Consider the following 14,602-nt stretch of genomic DNA (forward strand, 5'->3'; position numbering starts at 1 on the left):
TGGAAGGGCTCAGGGGGTTTCTATATAGAATAACAGATACCCGGGAGTGAGTTACAGACTGCAATCTAATGGAAGGGCTCAGGGGGTTTCTATATAGAATAACAGATACCCAGGAGTGAGTTACAGACTGCAATCTAATGGAAGGGCTCAGGGGGTTTCTATATAGAATAACAGATACCCGGAGTGAGTTACAGACTGGAATCTAATGGAAGGGCTCAGGGGGTTTCTATATAGAATAACAGATACCTGGGAGTGAGTTACAGACTAGAATCTAATCGAGGGGTTTGGGTGGTTTATATATAGAATAACAAATACCTGGGAGTGAGTTACAGACTGGAATCTAATCGAGGCTTTTGAGATAGAACATAGAACATAGAACAGTACAGCACAGAACAGGCCCTTCAGCCCTCGATGTTGTGCCGAGCAATGATCACACTACTCAAACCCACGTATCCACCCTATACCCGTAACCCAACAAACCTTACTTTAACCTTACTTTTTAGGACACTACGGGCAATTTAGCATGGCCAATCCACCTAACCCGCACATCTTTGGACTGTGGGAGGAAACCGGAGCACCCGGAGGAAACCCACGCACACACGGGGAGGACGTGCAGACTCCGCACAGACAGTGACCCAGCCGGGAATCGAACCTGGGACCCTGGAGCTGTGAAGCATTTATGCTAACCACCATGCTACCATGCTGCCCCATGGTTAATATATCGAATAATAGATATCCAGGAGTGAGTTACTGACTAGAGTATAAGCGAGGGTTCGGGATGGTTTATAGATAGAATAACAGATACCCGGGTGTGAGTTACAGACTGGAATCTAATCGAGGGGTTCGGGTGGTTTATACTGTATATAGAATAACAGATGCCCGGGTGTGAGTTACAGACTGGAATCTAATCGAGGGATTTGGGTGGTTTATATATAGAATAACAGATACCCGGGAGTGAGTTACAGACTGGAATCTAATCGAGGGGTTCGGGTGATTTATATATAGAATAACAGATACCCTAGGGCAGCATGGTGGCCTAGTGGTTAGCACAACCGCCTCACGGCGCTGAGGTCCCAGGTTCGATCCCGGCTCTGGGTCACTGTCCGTGTGGAGTTTGCACATTCTCCCCGTGTCTGCGTGGGTTTCGCCCCCACAACCCAAAAATGTGCAGAGTAGGTGGATTGGCCACACTAAATTGCCCCTTAATTGGAAAAAATAATTGGGTAATCTAAATTTATTAAAAAAAAGAATAACAGATACCCGGGAGTGAGTTACAGACTGGAATCTAATCGAGGGGTTCGGGTGGTTTATACTGTATATAGAATAACAGATACCCGGGAGTGAGTTACAGATTGGAATCTAATCGAGGGGTTTGGGTGGTTTATATATAGAATAACAGATACCCGGGAGTGAGTTACAGACTGCAATCTAATGGAAGGGCTCAGGGGGTTTCTATACAGAATAACAGATACCCGGGAGTGAGTTACAGACTGGAATCTAATGGAAGGGCTCAGGGGGTTTCTATATAGAATAACAGATACCCGGGAGTGAGTTACAGACTGGAATCTAATGGAAGGGCTCAGGGGGTTTCTATATAGAATAACAGATACCCGGGAGTGAGTTACAGACTGCAATCTAATGGAAGGGCTCAGGGGGTTTCTATATAGAATAACAGATACCCGGGAGTGAGTTACAGACTGCAATCTAATGGAAGGGCTCAGGGGGTTTCTATATAGAATAACAGATACCCGGGAGTGAGTTACAGACTGCAATCTAATGGAAGGGCTCAGGGGGTTTCTATATAGAATAACAGATACCCGGGAGTGAGTTACAGACTGCAATCTAATGGAAGGGCTCAGGGGGTTTCTATATAGAATAACAGATACCCGGAGTGAGTTACAGACTGGAATCTAATGGAAGGGCTCAGGGGGTTTCTATATAGAATAACAGATACCTGGGAGTGAGTTACAGACTAGAATCTAATCGAGGGGTTTGGGTGGTTTATATATAGAATAACAAATACCTGGGAGTGAGTTACAGACTGGAATCTAATCGAGGCTTTTGAGATAGAACATAGAACATAGAACAGTACAGCACAGAACAGGCCCTTCAGCCCTCGATGTTGTGCCGAGCAATGATCACACTACTCAAACCCACGTATCCACCCTATACCCGTAACCCAACAAACCTTACTTTAACCTTACTTTTTAGGACACTACGGGCAATTTAGCATGGCCAATCCACCTAACCCGCACATCTTTGGACTGTGGGAGGAAACCGGAGCACCCGGAGGAAACCCACGCACACACGGGGAGGACGTGCAGACTCCGCACAGACAGTGACCCAGCCGGGAATCGAACCTGGGACCCTGGAGCTGTGAAGCATTTATGCTAACCACCATGCTACCATGCTGCCCCATGGTTAATATATCGAATAATAGATATCCAGGAGTGAGTTACTGACTAGAGTATAAGCGAGGGTTCGTGATGGTTTATAGATAGAATAACAGATACCCGGGTGTGAGTTACAGACTGGAATCTAATCGAGGGGTTCGGGTGGTTTATACTGTATATAGAATAACAGATACCCGGGAGTGAGTTACAGACTGGAATCTAATCGAGGGGTTTGGGTGGTTTATATATAGAATAACAGATACCCGGGAGTGAGTTACAGACTGAAATCTAATCGAGGGGTTTGGGTGGTTTATATATAGAATAACTGATACCCAGGAGTGAGTTACAGACTGGAATCTAATCGAGGGATTTGGGTGGTTTATATATAGAATAACAGATACCCGGGAGTGAGTTACAGACTGGAATCTAATCGAGGGGTTCGGGTGATTTATATATAGAATAACAGATACCCTAGGGCAGCATGGTGGCCTAGTGGTTAGCACAACCGCCTCACGGCGCTGAGGTCCCAGGTTCGATCCCAGCTCTGGGTCACTGTCCGTGTGGAGTTTGCACATTCTCCCCGTGTCTGCGTGGGTTTCGCCCCCACAACCCAAAAATGTGCAGAGTAGGTGGATTGGCCACACTAAATTGCCCCTTAATTGGAAAAAATAATTGGGTAATCTAAATTTATTAAAAAAAAGAATAACAGATACCCGGGAGTGAGTTACAGACTGGAATCTAATCGAGGGGTTCGGGTGGTTTATATATAGAATAACAGATACCCGGGTGTGAGTTACAGACTGGAATCTAATCAAGGGGTTCGGGTGGTTTATACTGTATATAGAATAACAGATACCCGGGAGTGAGTTACAGACTGGAATCTAATCGAGGGGTTTGGGTGGTTTATATATAGAATAACAGATACCCGGGAGTGAGTTACAGACTGAAATCTAATCGAGGGGTTTGGGTGGTTTATATATAGAATAACAGATACCCAGGAGTGAGTTACAGACTGGAATCTAATCGAGGGGTTTGGGTGGTTTATATATAGAATAACAGATACCCGGGAGTGAGTTACAGACTGGAATCTAATCGAGGGGTTTGGGTGGTTTATATAGAGTATAACAGATACCCGGGAGTGAGTTCCAGACTGGAATCTAATCGATGGGTTCGGGTGGTTTATATATAGAATAACAGGTACCCGGAGTGAGTTACAGACTGGAATCTAATCGAGGGGTTCGGGTGGTTTATATATAGAATAACAGATACCCGGGAGTGAGTTACAGACTGAAATCTAATCGAGGGGTTTGGGTGGTTTATATATAGAATAACAGATACCCGGGTGTGAGTTACAGACTGGAATCTAATCAAGGGGTTTGGGTGGTTTATACTGTATATAGAATAACAGATACCCGGGAGTGAGTTACAGACTGGAATCTAATCGAGGGGTTTGGGTGGTTTATATATAGAATAACAGATACCCGGGAGTGAGTTACAGACTGAAATCTAATCGAGGGGTTTGGGTGGTTTATATATAGAATAACAGATACCCAGGAGTGAGTTACAGACTGGAATCTAATCGAGGGGTTTGGGTGGTTTATATATAGAATAACAGATACCCGGGAGTGAGTTACAGACTGGAATCTAATCGAGGGGTTTGGGTGGTTTATATAGAGTATAACAGATACCCGGGAGTGAGTTCCAGACTGGAATCTAATCGATGGGTTCGGGTGGTTTATATATAGAATAACAGATACCCGGGAGTGAGTTACAGACAGGAAACTAATCAAGGGGTTTAAGTCGTTTATATATAGTATAACTGATACCCGGGAGTGAGTTACAGACTGGAGTCTGATCAAGTGGTTTGGAGCTGTTTAACTGTAGATATTCCTGGGAATTAATTTTAACTGATTTCAATTCCCAAATCCACCTTGTTGCCTTATGTTGCTGTCTAAAGTACCACCTGCTCAGCTTCTGCTGAATACGTTACTGCACTTTGACCATCAGTTCCCTGTTGTCTGAGGTGTTCGTAGTCAGAATCTTTTGGTCGTTGATTCAGGCTTGTGTATGTGGAATCTTGAACTGGAACCAACTGGGGAGAGGCAGTCCCAGCCTCAGCGTGCTCTCTTATCGAGCCTGAGTGAGGCCCAGCCATAGCCTGTTGCCTCTGACCTGAGCTAGACTCAGCCTCGGCCTCCACTGTCAGGTTTGATGACCCTCTTGGCTCGGCCTGCACTGATTGGCCAGTGGCCGAAGCCTGGGCCTGCTCTTCGGTCCTCGGTTGAAGTCCAGGAATTAGCAAATCGGAATAAATTCTTTCATCATCTGCAAAGAGGAAAGATCAATGTCGGTGGGAAATGAAATATAAGAACAATGAGCAGTCAGAGTACATTTGGCCTGGTCTTCAATAATTAAGGCTGATCTTATTAGCTCTATGATATGCCATCAATGACACACGACGAGTGATGAACGTAACTGAGGCTTTAATACACTAAACAGCAAGCCTCCTGTCCTCTGATCCTGAACTGAATCGGAAGCGGAGACTAGCCACGTGTTATAACCTGCCTGCTTACCATTGGCTGGGGACTAATGACAATCCCACAATCCTGTGGGAGTATGATCTTCCCCAATGAGGGGGGCGGAGAAATCATTAGCAGACTCCCTGCATAAATAGAGCTGGCCAGTTTGGAACCAGAGAGAGAGGAGTTGGCAGCAAATGAAGTTGTTGCTGCTGTTGTATATATATGTTATTGTAAATAAATGTTATTTCTTTATATCCTGAAAACTCGTGCTGGATTCTTCGTGGCCCTCACAAAACTGGCGACCAGGGTTAAAGTGAATAGCTGTCTACACTGCTTCAGCCACCTCCCTGGATTTTTGTTGGATACAGGTTGGAAGTTGTTTTCTATTACACCATGCCTCTGTATGGACGTTTGGATGTTTTTGATGCTGCGCTGGAAAGCTGGAACCAGTACGCACAAAGGATGAGTTACTATTTCCGGGCAAACAACATCACCGAAAATGAGCGACAGGTGGTCCTTTTGCTCACCGCCTGTGATCCGCATACGTTTGGGGTAATAAGGAGCCTTACGTACCCAGCTGCGCCGAACACCAAAACATTTGATGAACTTGTGAACTTAGTGGGGCAACATTTTAACCCAACCCCATCCACGATAGTCCAACATTACCGGTTTAATACCGCTGAGAGGACCCCAGGAGAATCCCGTGCCGACATTCTATCCAGGCTACGCAGGATTGCGGAGTACTGTGACTATGGTGAGACCTTGTCAGAAATGTGACACGACCGTTTGGTTTGCGGTATTAACAATGCGCCCACCCAGAGAAAGTTGTTAGCCGAGCCAACATTGACTTTTCAACAGGCCATTCAAATAGTATTGTCCCGAGAGAGCGCAGAACGAGGAGTGCAGGAGCTAAAGGGAATGGAGGTGCATGCCTTGGGGCGCAACCCCATCTGTCCGAAAGCATCCCCCCGCACCCCTGCGGTACCTTGGGTGAGGCGACATCCGGATTGACGCCAGTGGCCGTCGGACATTCCTCCCCGAAGAGAGCCTTCTCCAGAACCAATGGATGAGGAGCCATGTCCGTGTCAGACATGTAGACGCCGACCCCGTCGTGGACACCAGTCCTGGGGGCTCCAGAGGCGCTGTCGTTCCAACCGAAACTGGGGCCAGCCCAGGGGCCGTACCTTTCATTTGGATGAACCTGCGGCGACTACTCCCGAGGACGTGGAGATGGAGGATGACTGCCTGCAGCTGCATTGTGTGGCAGCTCCCCGTGTGGCCCCCATTAAAGTGACAGTACGGGCCAATGGTCACCTGCTTGAGATGGAGTTGGACACTGGCGCAGCGGTCTCCGTGATCGCCCAGAGGGCATTCGTTCGCATCAAGCAGGGTATACAGACCCTTACATTAACCAACACACAGGCCAGGTTGGCCACCTATACGGGGGAACCATTGGACATTGCAGGAACTACGATGACCCCTGTTGTTTATGGACGCCAGGAGAGGCGTTTCCCTTATCGTGGTGCGTGGCCATGGGCCCAGCCTGTTGGGTCGGGACTGGTTCCGCCATTTGCGGTTGTAGTGGCAGCACATCCTCCAAACAGTTTCTGGAGGGTTAACTGAGGTGTTAGGACGATACCCAGATGTATTCCAGCCCGGTTTGGGGAAACTAAAAGGGGCTGTAGCCCGTATCCAAGTCGAACCAGGAGCCACGCCGCGCTGTTTCCGGACGCGCCCGTGCCTTACGCCTTGTTCCAGAAGGTAGAAGGGGAGCTCACTCATTTGGTGACTTTGGGTATCATCAGGCCCGTCCGTTTCGCTGACTGGGCAGCACCAATTGTACCTGTAATGAAGCCAGATGCCACAGTTTGCTTGTGCGGCGACTATAAACTTACAGTGAATACAGCTTCCCGACTCGACCGATGCCCAATGCCTCACATAGAGGATCTCTACACGAAGCTTGCAGGCGGACTCTCGTTCACAAAATTAGATATGAGTCACGCCTACCTACAGTTGGAGCTGGACCCTGCCTCCCGGCCATATGTAACGATTAATACACACCGGGGCCTGTATAAATATACACGTTTGCCCTTTGGAGTATCCTCTGCCTGCGCTATTTTTCAACGCGTTATGGAGGGCATTTTGAGAGGTTTACTGCGTGTTGCTGTCTACTTAGATGACGTTTTGATCACAGTGACGTCGGAGCAGGAACATCTGGAAAATTTGGAGGCTGTCCTTAGACGCTTTTCGGAGGCTGGAGTCCGTTTACGTCGCACAAAGTGCATTTTTCAGGCGAAGGAAGTAGTCTACCTGGGTTATCGGGTGGACCGCGAAGGTTTGCATCCCGTCACAGAGAAGGTGCGCACGATTCAACAGGCCCCATCCCCGGCTGACACTTTGCATCTTCGTTCGTTTCTTGGCCTTGTTATCTATTATGGGAAGTTCCTCCCCAATCTGGCAACTACGCTGGCCCCGTTGCACCTTCTGCTGAAGAAGAATCACACCTGGGCTTGGGGTCAGCCGCAAGAAACCGCTTTCCAGCGGGTAAAACAACAATTGTCATCGTCGGGGTTCCTAACTCACTATGATCCTGGAAAGCCTTTGCTCGTCACATGTGATGCATCCCCGTATGGTATTGGGGCCGTCCTGTCCCACAAGATGGAGGACGGGGCCGAGCGGCCGATAGCTTTCGCCTCCCGCACATTGACTGCAATGGTAAAAAAGTACGCGAGATCGAGAAGGAGGGCCTGGCAGTGGTCTTTGTGGTGAAACGTTTCCACCAGAACGTATATGGCCGCCACTTCACTATCGTGACTCATCATAAGCCTCTGCTGGGACTTTTCAGAGAGGATAAGCCAATACCGCCCATTGCTTCCGCACGGATCCAGCGCCGGGCTTTGCTGCTCGCTGCATACGAGTATTCTCTGGAGCACAAACCAGGAACCCAGATAGGGAATGCCGACGCACTGAGCCGATTGCTTTTATCGACCGGCCCCATGTCGACCCCCACAACCGGTGAGGTGGTTGCAACCCTAAATTTTATGGACACCTTGCCTGTCACGGCATCACAGATCCGTGAGTGGACCCAGACAGAGCCAGTCCTGTCAAAGGTTCGGCACATAGTCCTGTATGGTGGGCAGCATAGACAGCTCCCAGGCGAGTTGCGGGCATTTTCCTCCAAGCTGTCAGAATTCAGCGTGGAAGACGGCATCCTTTTGTGGGGGACGCGTGTGATTGTCCCGGAAAAAGGACAGGAGCTGATACTGTGAGACTTGCACAATGGGCATCCAGGTGTGACCAAAATGAAAATGTTGGCCCGGAGTTATGTCTGGTGGCCAGGCCTCGACACCGACATTGAGAAGGTGGCCTAAAACTGCCCCATTTGCCAAGAGCATCAGAAGCTTCAGCCGGCCGCGCCCCTACATCACTGGGAATGGCCAGGGTGGCCTTGGGCGCGCTTGCATGCGGATTTCGCCGGCCCTTTTCAAGGATCCATGTTCCTTCTATTAATCGACGCCCAGTCTAAATGGCTAGAGGTGCATAAGATGGGAGGCACAACGTCCTGCGCAACAATCGAGAAGATGCGTTTGTCTTTCAGTACGCATGGCCACCCCGAGTTGCTGGTCACGGACAATGGCACTCCGTTCACAAATGAGGAGTTTGTGAGGTTCATGAAGATGAACGGCATACGCCATATCCGCACTGCCCCTTACCACCCGGCTTCAAATGGGTTGGCGGAGCGCGTAGTGCAGACATTCAAACAAGGCCTAAAGAAGCAGTCTTCCGGGTCGATGGACACGAGACTGGCTCGGTTTTTGTTTTCATATAGGACCACCCCCCATGCGGTGACTGGGGTAGCTCCCGCAGAACTCCTAAATGGGCCAGAGACTTCGCACCCGCCTTAGCATGGTTTTCCCGGACATTGGCACAAAAGTACACCGCACACAAGAACGGCAGGGAATGTTCGTTCGGAATTTTGCTGGTGGTGTCCAGTGAGTCCCTGGCGTAATCTTTCGCCAAACGGGCCCTATCTCTTACCAGGTACAAGTCCAGGGGCGTCTCCAGCACAAACATGTAGACCATGTTCGGTCCAGAAGACTATCCCTTCCAAAAATTCCCCGCCCCAGGAGCTCATTTCTACAGCCGCAGAGACCAGTATTCCTCACAATCGTCCTCTGGTGCCTCACTCAAAGTCGTTTAGATAAAGACACCGAGATGACGGAGGCTGCAGACTCTGACTCCGAGATGGAAATACAAGACACCTCAGAGGGGGAATCCTCGGGCCCACGGGCCGTGGATGGACAACCATTGCGCCGTTCATCACGGAAACGCCGGTCTCCATCTCGTTACACGCCGCCCAATCCAGCGCCTCGCGTAAATGCCTGTGGCAAAACGAGCCCGGCGCCTTCCTTCGCCAGGGTCTTCGGTGGATTCCTTGGACATTGGGGGGGGGGGAGGGATGTTATCACCTGCCTGCTTACCATTGGCTGGGGACTAATGACAATCCCACAATCCTATGGGAGTATGAGCTTCCCCAATGAGGGGGGCGGAGAAATCATTAGCAGACTCCCTGCATAAATAGAGCTGGCCAGTTTGGAATCAGGGAGAGAGAGGAGTGAGCAGCAAGGGAAGTTGCTGCTGCTGTTGTGTATATATATGTTATTGTAAATAAATGTTATTTCTTTGCATCCTGAAATCTCGTGCTGGATTCTTCGTGGCCCTCACAAAACCACCTTTATACATGAGCCCGAGGGGAGGAGCCACAGGCGGAGCCAGCCGGGACAAGCCTAGGCATGTAACAACACAATACAATACAATACGGTGGTTTACCACATTCACCCCCTGTTAAAAAACGAGTCCAGCGGGGGGTGAAGTGGTCTTAAAGGTCAAGTCTGTCGGGCGACGTGACCTTCCGCCATGATCGCCTCAGTCCCGGCTGTGGTGTGTGTGGTAAACACCACTGGTCACACACTACGTGTATTACGGTACTGCCACTGTACTACAGTTACTACAGTAAATCCCAGCCTGCTGGCCCCTCCCAGCAGGCTCTGTATAAAAGTGTATGCTCCCCTGCGCTGCTTCCATTCTGGTTCCAGCTGCAGGAGGCACAACATCTAGTGCAATAAAGCCTCGATTGTTTCACCATTTTGTCTCGTGGTCATTGATGGTACATCAATTTATTGCACTAGAATTTTAGAGATGAACGTCTAAATCAAGCCTGATCGCTGTAGCTGAACCCTCACGCAGCCGACGCCACAGCAGCCTTCGAGCACTGGCTAGCCTGCTTTGAAGGATACCTCGAGCAGCCACTGAAGCCCTCTCAGACCCACAGAAGCTCCAGATCCTCTACTCACGGGTGATCCCACAAGTTTTCCCCCTCATTCGGGATGTGCCCACCTACATGGAAGTGATGGCATCCCTAAAAGGACAGTACGTCAGGTCTGTGAATCAGGTGTTCGGCAGGCACCTCTTGGCCACGAGACGGCAACTCCCGGGGGAGTCTCAGGACGATTTCCTGCGGGCTCTGTGGATACTTGGCAGAAACTGTAATTGCCAGGCAATGTCGGCAGCCCAACACACGGAACTGCTGATCAGAGACGCCTATGTAACGGGCATTAAGTCCAATTACGTTCGCCAGCAATTATTGGAAGGGGTACCCTCGACGTTACAGAAACTGTACAGCTCACTAACTCCCTAGAAGTGGCCTCCCACAATCTGGCTGTCTACACCTCTGGCCGCGCGGCACCCTCGTGGGTGTCATGGGCCCCAGCATCTTCCGATCTGGGTACGCGGCAAGCCTGTGCCGCGAGGCACCAGCTAACTCCGGAGGCCCCAAATGCTATTTTTGCAGCCAGATCAAGCGCCCCAGACAACGCTGCCCAGCAAGGAGCGCGACCTGCAATGGGTGTGGCAAGAAGGGCCACTTCATCTCCGTTTGTCAGGCCCGATCAGTCGCTACCGTTTCCAGGCCCAGCACCACTATACCCCGTGTACACCACATGTGATGTCTTCGGTCACCACATCTTCGGTGCCATCTTGGACCGTACCCCAGGACCCCTGCTCGTCTGGCAGTTTGCGGCCCGCCGATACCACCGCCGATCAGCCCAACAACTCCCAACATCTTCCGCAGCTCGCCTCCATCACCCTCGATCAGTCTCGGCCCCGCAACCTCGCGACCGCTATGATGACGGGCATGAGACGACCTGCCTCTTCGACTCCGGGAGCACAGAGAGTTTCATCCACCTGCTACGGTAAGGCTCTGCTCCCTCCCGGTCCTCCCCGTTACCCAGAAAATCTCCCTGGCCTCCGGATCCCAGTCCGTACAAATCCGGGGGTACTCATCCCGACCCTCTCCGTACAGGGCGTAGAGTACAACAACTTCAGGCTCTACATCCTCCCCCACCTCTGCGCTGCCCTGTTACTAGGTCTCGATTTTCAGTGCCACCTCCAGAGCCTTACTCTGAAATTCGGCGGACGCCTGCCCCCTCTCACCGTCTGCAGCCTCACGACTCTTAAGGTAGATCCGCCCGTCGCCACGAGGAGCAGACGGTACAGTGCCCAGGACAGGACCTTTATCAGGTCAGACGTCCAACAGCTTCTGCAGGAGGGGGGGTCATTGAGGCCAGTAACAGCCCCTGGAGAGCTCAAGTGGTGGTAGTTAAGACTGGGGAGAAACACCGGATGGTCATCAGCTACAGTCAGACCATCAACCGGTACACGCAGCTCGATGCGTACCCCCTCCCACGCATATCTGACATGGTCAATCAGATTGCGCAGTATCGAGTCTTCTCCACAGTTTTTTTAAAAATAGAATTTACAGTGCAGAAGGAGGCCATTCGGCGCATCGAGTCTGCACCAGCTCTTGGAAAGAGCACCCCGCCCAAGGTCAACACCCCCACCCCATCCCCACAACCCAGTAACCCCACCCAACACTAAGGGCAATTTTGGACACTAAGGGCAATTTATCATGGCCAATCCACCTAACCTGCACATCTTTGGACTGTGGGAGGAAACCGGAGCACCCGGAGGAAACCCACGTACACACGGGGAGGATGTGCAGACTCCGCACAGACAGTGACCCAAGCCGGAATCGAACCTGGGACCCTGGAGCTGTGAAGCAATTGTGCTATCCACAATGCTACCGTGCTGCCCTTATGCTACCGTGCTGCCCTTGTTGACTTGAAGTCCGCCTACCACCAGCTCCCCATCCGCCCGGAGGACCACCAATACACTGCATTCGAAGCAGATGGCCGTCTCTATCACTTCCTTCGTGTTCCCTTCGGCATCACCAATGGGGCCTCGGTCTTCCAGCGCGAGATGGACTGAATGGTTGACCAGTACGGGCTGCGGGCCACGTTCACGTACCTAGATAATGTCACCATCTGCGACAACAACCAGCAGGACCACGACGCAAACCTCCAAAAATTCCTCCATACTGCCAAACTCCTTAACCTCACGTATAATAAGGAGAAATGCCTGTTCCGCGCCACCCGCTTAGCCATTCTTGGCTACGTTGTGGAAAATGGAGACCCAGGGCCCGATTCCGACCGCATGCGCACCCTCCTGGAACTCCCCCTCCCACACTGCCTCAAGGCCCTGAAACGATGCCTGGGGTTCTTCTCATATTACGCCCAGTGGGCCCCTAATTATGCGGCAAGGCCCGCCCACTCACCAAATCCACACTTTTTCCCCTGACGGCTAAGGCACTCCAGCCCTTCAACCACATCAAGGCGGACATCGCCAAGACCATCATGCACTCCCCTTCCAGGTGGAGAGCGATGCATCGGACGTGGCTCTGGCCACCACCCTCAACCAGGCGGGCAGACCCGTGGCTTTCTTCTCCCGCACCCTTCATGCCTTCGAAATTCGGCACTCCTCTGTCGAAAAGGAGGCCCAAGCTATTGTGGAAGCTGTGCGACATTGGCGGCATTACCTGGCCGGCAGGAGATTCACTCTCCTCACTGACCAACGGTCGGTTGCCTTCGTGTTTAATAACACACAGCGGGGCATGATCAAAAATGACAAGATCTTGAGGTGGAAGATCGAGCTCTCTGATATGACCATCAATTCACACGAGACGGAGAGTTGAAGAGAACAGTGGTTTTAATCAGCTAGAACTGTGCCTGCCTGCGACTGCTCAGCACTGAGAGCCGCCTTCAGGGCAGCAGATCGATATACCTCCCTCGAGGGGGCGGAATCAGGGGCGGAGCCCACCAGGGCACCAACATGATACAATGCTATGTAATATAATACAATGATCCATAGGTGGAGCCCACATGGGCATCAACACAGTACAATGTAATGTAATGTAATTCAGTGGTGAATGGTTGCCGTAATACATTCATCACATTCACCCCCGTTAAGCGGGGATGAAGTGGCTCACAGGTTGAGTCTGTCCGGCACCTTGATCGTGCGCTGCGATCACCTGAGCTCTGGTTTCGATGCGGGCACGGGTGTTGAACTCGTCGCTGCGGGCACGGGTGTTGACTCCGGGAGTGTGTCTTCTGGAGCTTCATCTCTGTAGATCGGCAATGGGGAGAGGGGGTGTAGGAGGGGGAGGACATGTAGCGGCGGGGGCACTGTTCGATCTAGGGTGGGGGGGGTAGGTGATGGTCGTAGGTGAACCTGCGAGTGCCAGGTCCTGGAGGGAGACCGTATCTTGTCGGCCGTCGGGGTGCATACTGGGGGTTGGCGTGAAGGAGCTGGACCCTCTCGACCAGGGGGTCGGATTTATGGCTCCTCACGTGTTTTCGGAGGAGGACAGGCCCCGGTGTCGTCAGCCAGGATGGAAGCGGATCTCCTCGGGAAAAACAAATAGGCGGTCATGAGGGGTCCCGTTCGTGGCCGTGGACGATACACGATATCGTAATTATAGGTGGAGAGTTCGATCCTCCACCTCAAGATTTTATCATTCTTGATCTTGCCCCGCTGTGTATTGTCGAACATGAACGCTACCGACCGTTGGTCGGTGACGAGGGTGAACCTCCTACCAGCGAGGTAGTGCCTCCAGTGCCGTACAGCTTCCACGATGGCTTTGGGCTTCTTTTTCGACTGAGGAGTGTCGAATCTCGGAGAGGTTGAGTGTTCGGGAGAAAAAGGCTACGGGCCTGCCTGCCTGATTAAGGGTAGCGGCGAGGGCGACCTCTGATGCGTCGCTCTTCACCTGGAAGGGGACGGACCCGCTCACTGCACGCATCGCGGCTTTGGCAATACCTGCCATGATGCGGCTGAAGGCCAGGCGGGCCACAGCCCAGTGGGAAGATGGTGGCTTTGATCAGTGGGCGGGCTTTGTTCGCATAGTTGGGGACCCACTGGGCGTAATAGGAAAAGAACCTGAGGCATCTTTTCAGGGAGTTGGGGCAGTGGGGGAGGGGGAGCTGCATGCGGTCGGGGTCGGGCCCTCGGACTCCGTTTTCCAAGACATAGCCGAGGATGGCCATTCGGGTTGTGTGGAAAATGCATTTCTCCTTGTGAGGTTTGGGCAATCTGGTCGTGGCCCTGCTACTCGTGGCTGCAGATGGTGACATTGTCCAAGTACGGAAATGTGGCCCGCAGCCCATACTGGTCCACCATTCGGTCCATCGTTCTTGGAAGACCGAGACCCAGTTGATGACGCCGAAGGGGACCCGGAGTAAGTGGAAGAGGCAGCCGTCTGCCTCAAAGGCCGTGTAGTGGCGGTCCTCCTGG

The 14,602-nt window shown here is 51.5% G+C and overlaps 1 protein-coding gene across 2 annotated transcripts in view; it reads right to left on the reverse strand.

The window, feature by feature from the left end:
* Positions 1-4,179: 4,179 nt before the first annotated feature.
* LOC119971552 overlaps positions 4,180-14,602 on the reverse strand; it is a 75,057-nt gene continuing 64,634 nt past the window's right edge. For both annotated transcript variants that reach the window (XM_038807228.1, XM_038807227.1), the window contains exon 5: positions 4,180-4,718. In XM_038807228.1, coding sequence (XP_038663156.1) covers positions 4,345-4,718 — 374 coding nt within the window. In that variant the 3' untranslated portion in view covers positions 4,180-4,344. The remainder of the gene's footprint in view (positions 4,719-14,602) is intronic.

Source organism: Scyliorhinus canicula, chromosome 9, assembly GCF_902713615.1.
Source record: "Scyliorhinus canicula chromosome 9, sScyCan1.1, whole genome shotgun sequence".
Classification (NCBI taxonomy): Eukaryota; Metazoa; Chordata; class Chondrichthyes; order Carcharhiniformes; family Scyliorhinidae; genus Scyliorhinus; species Scyliorhinus canicula.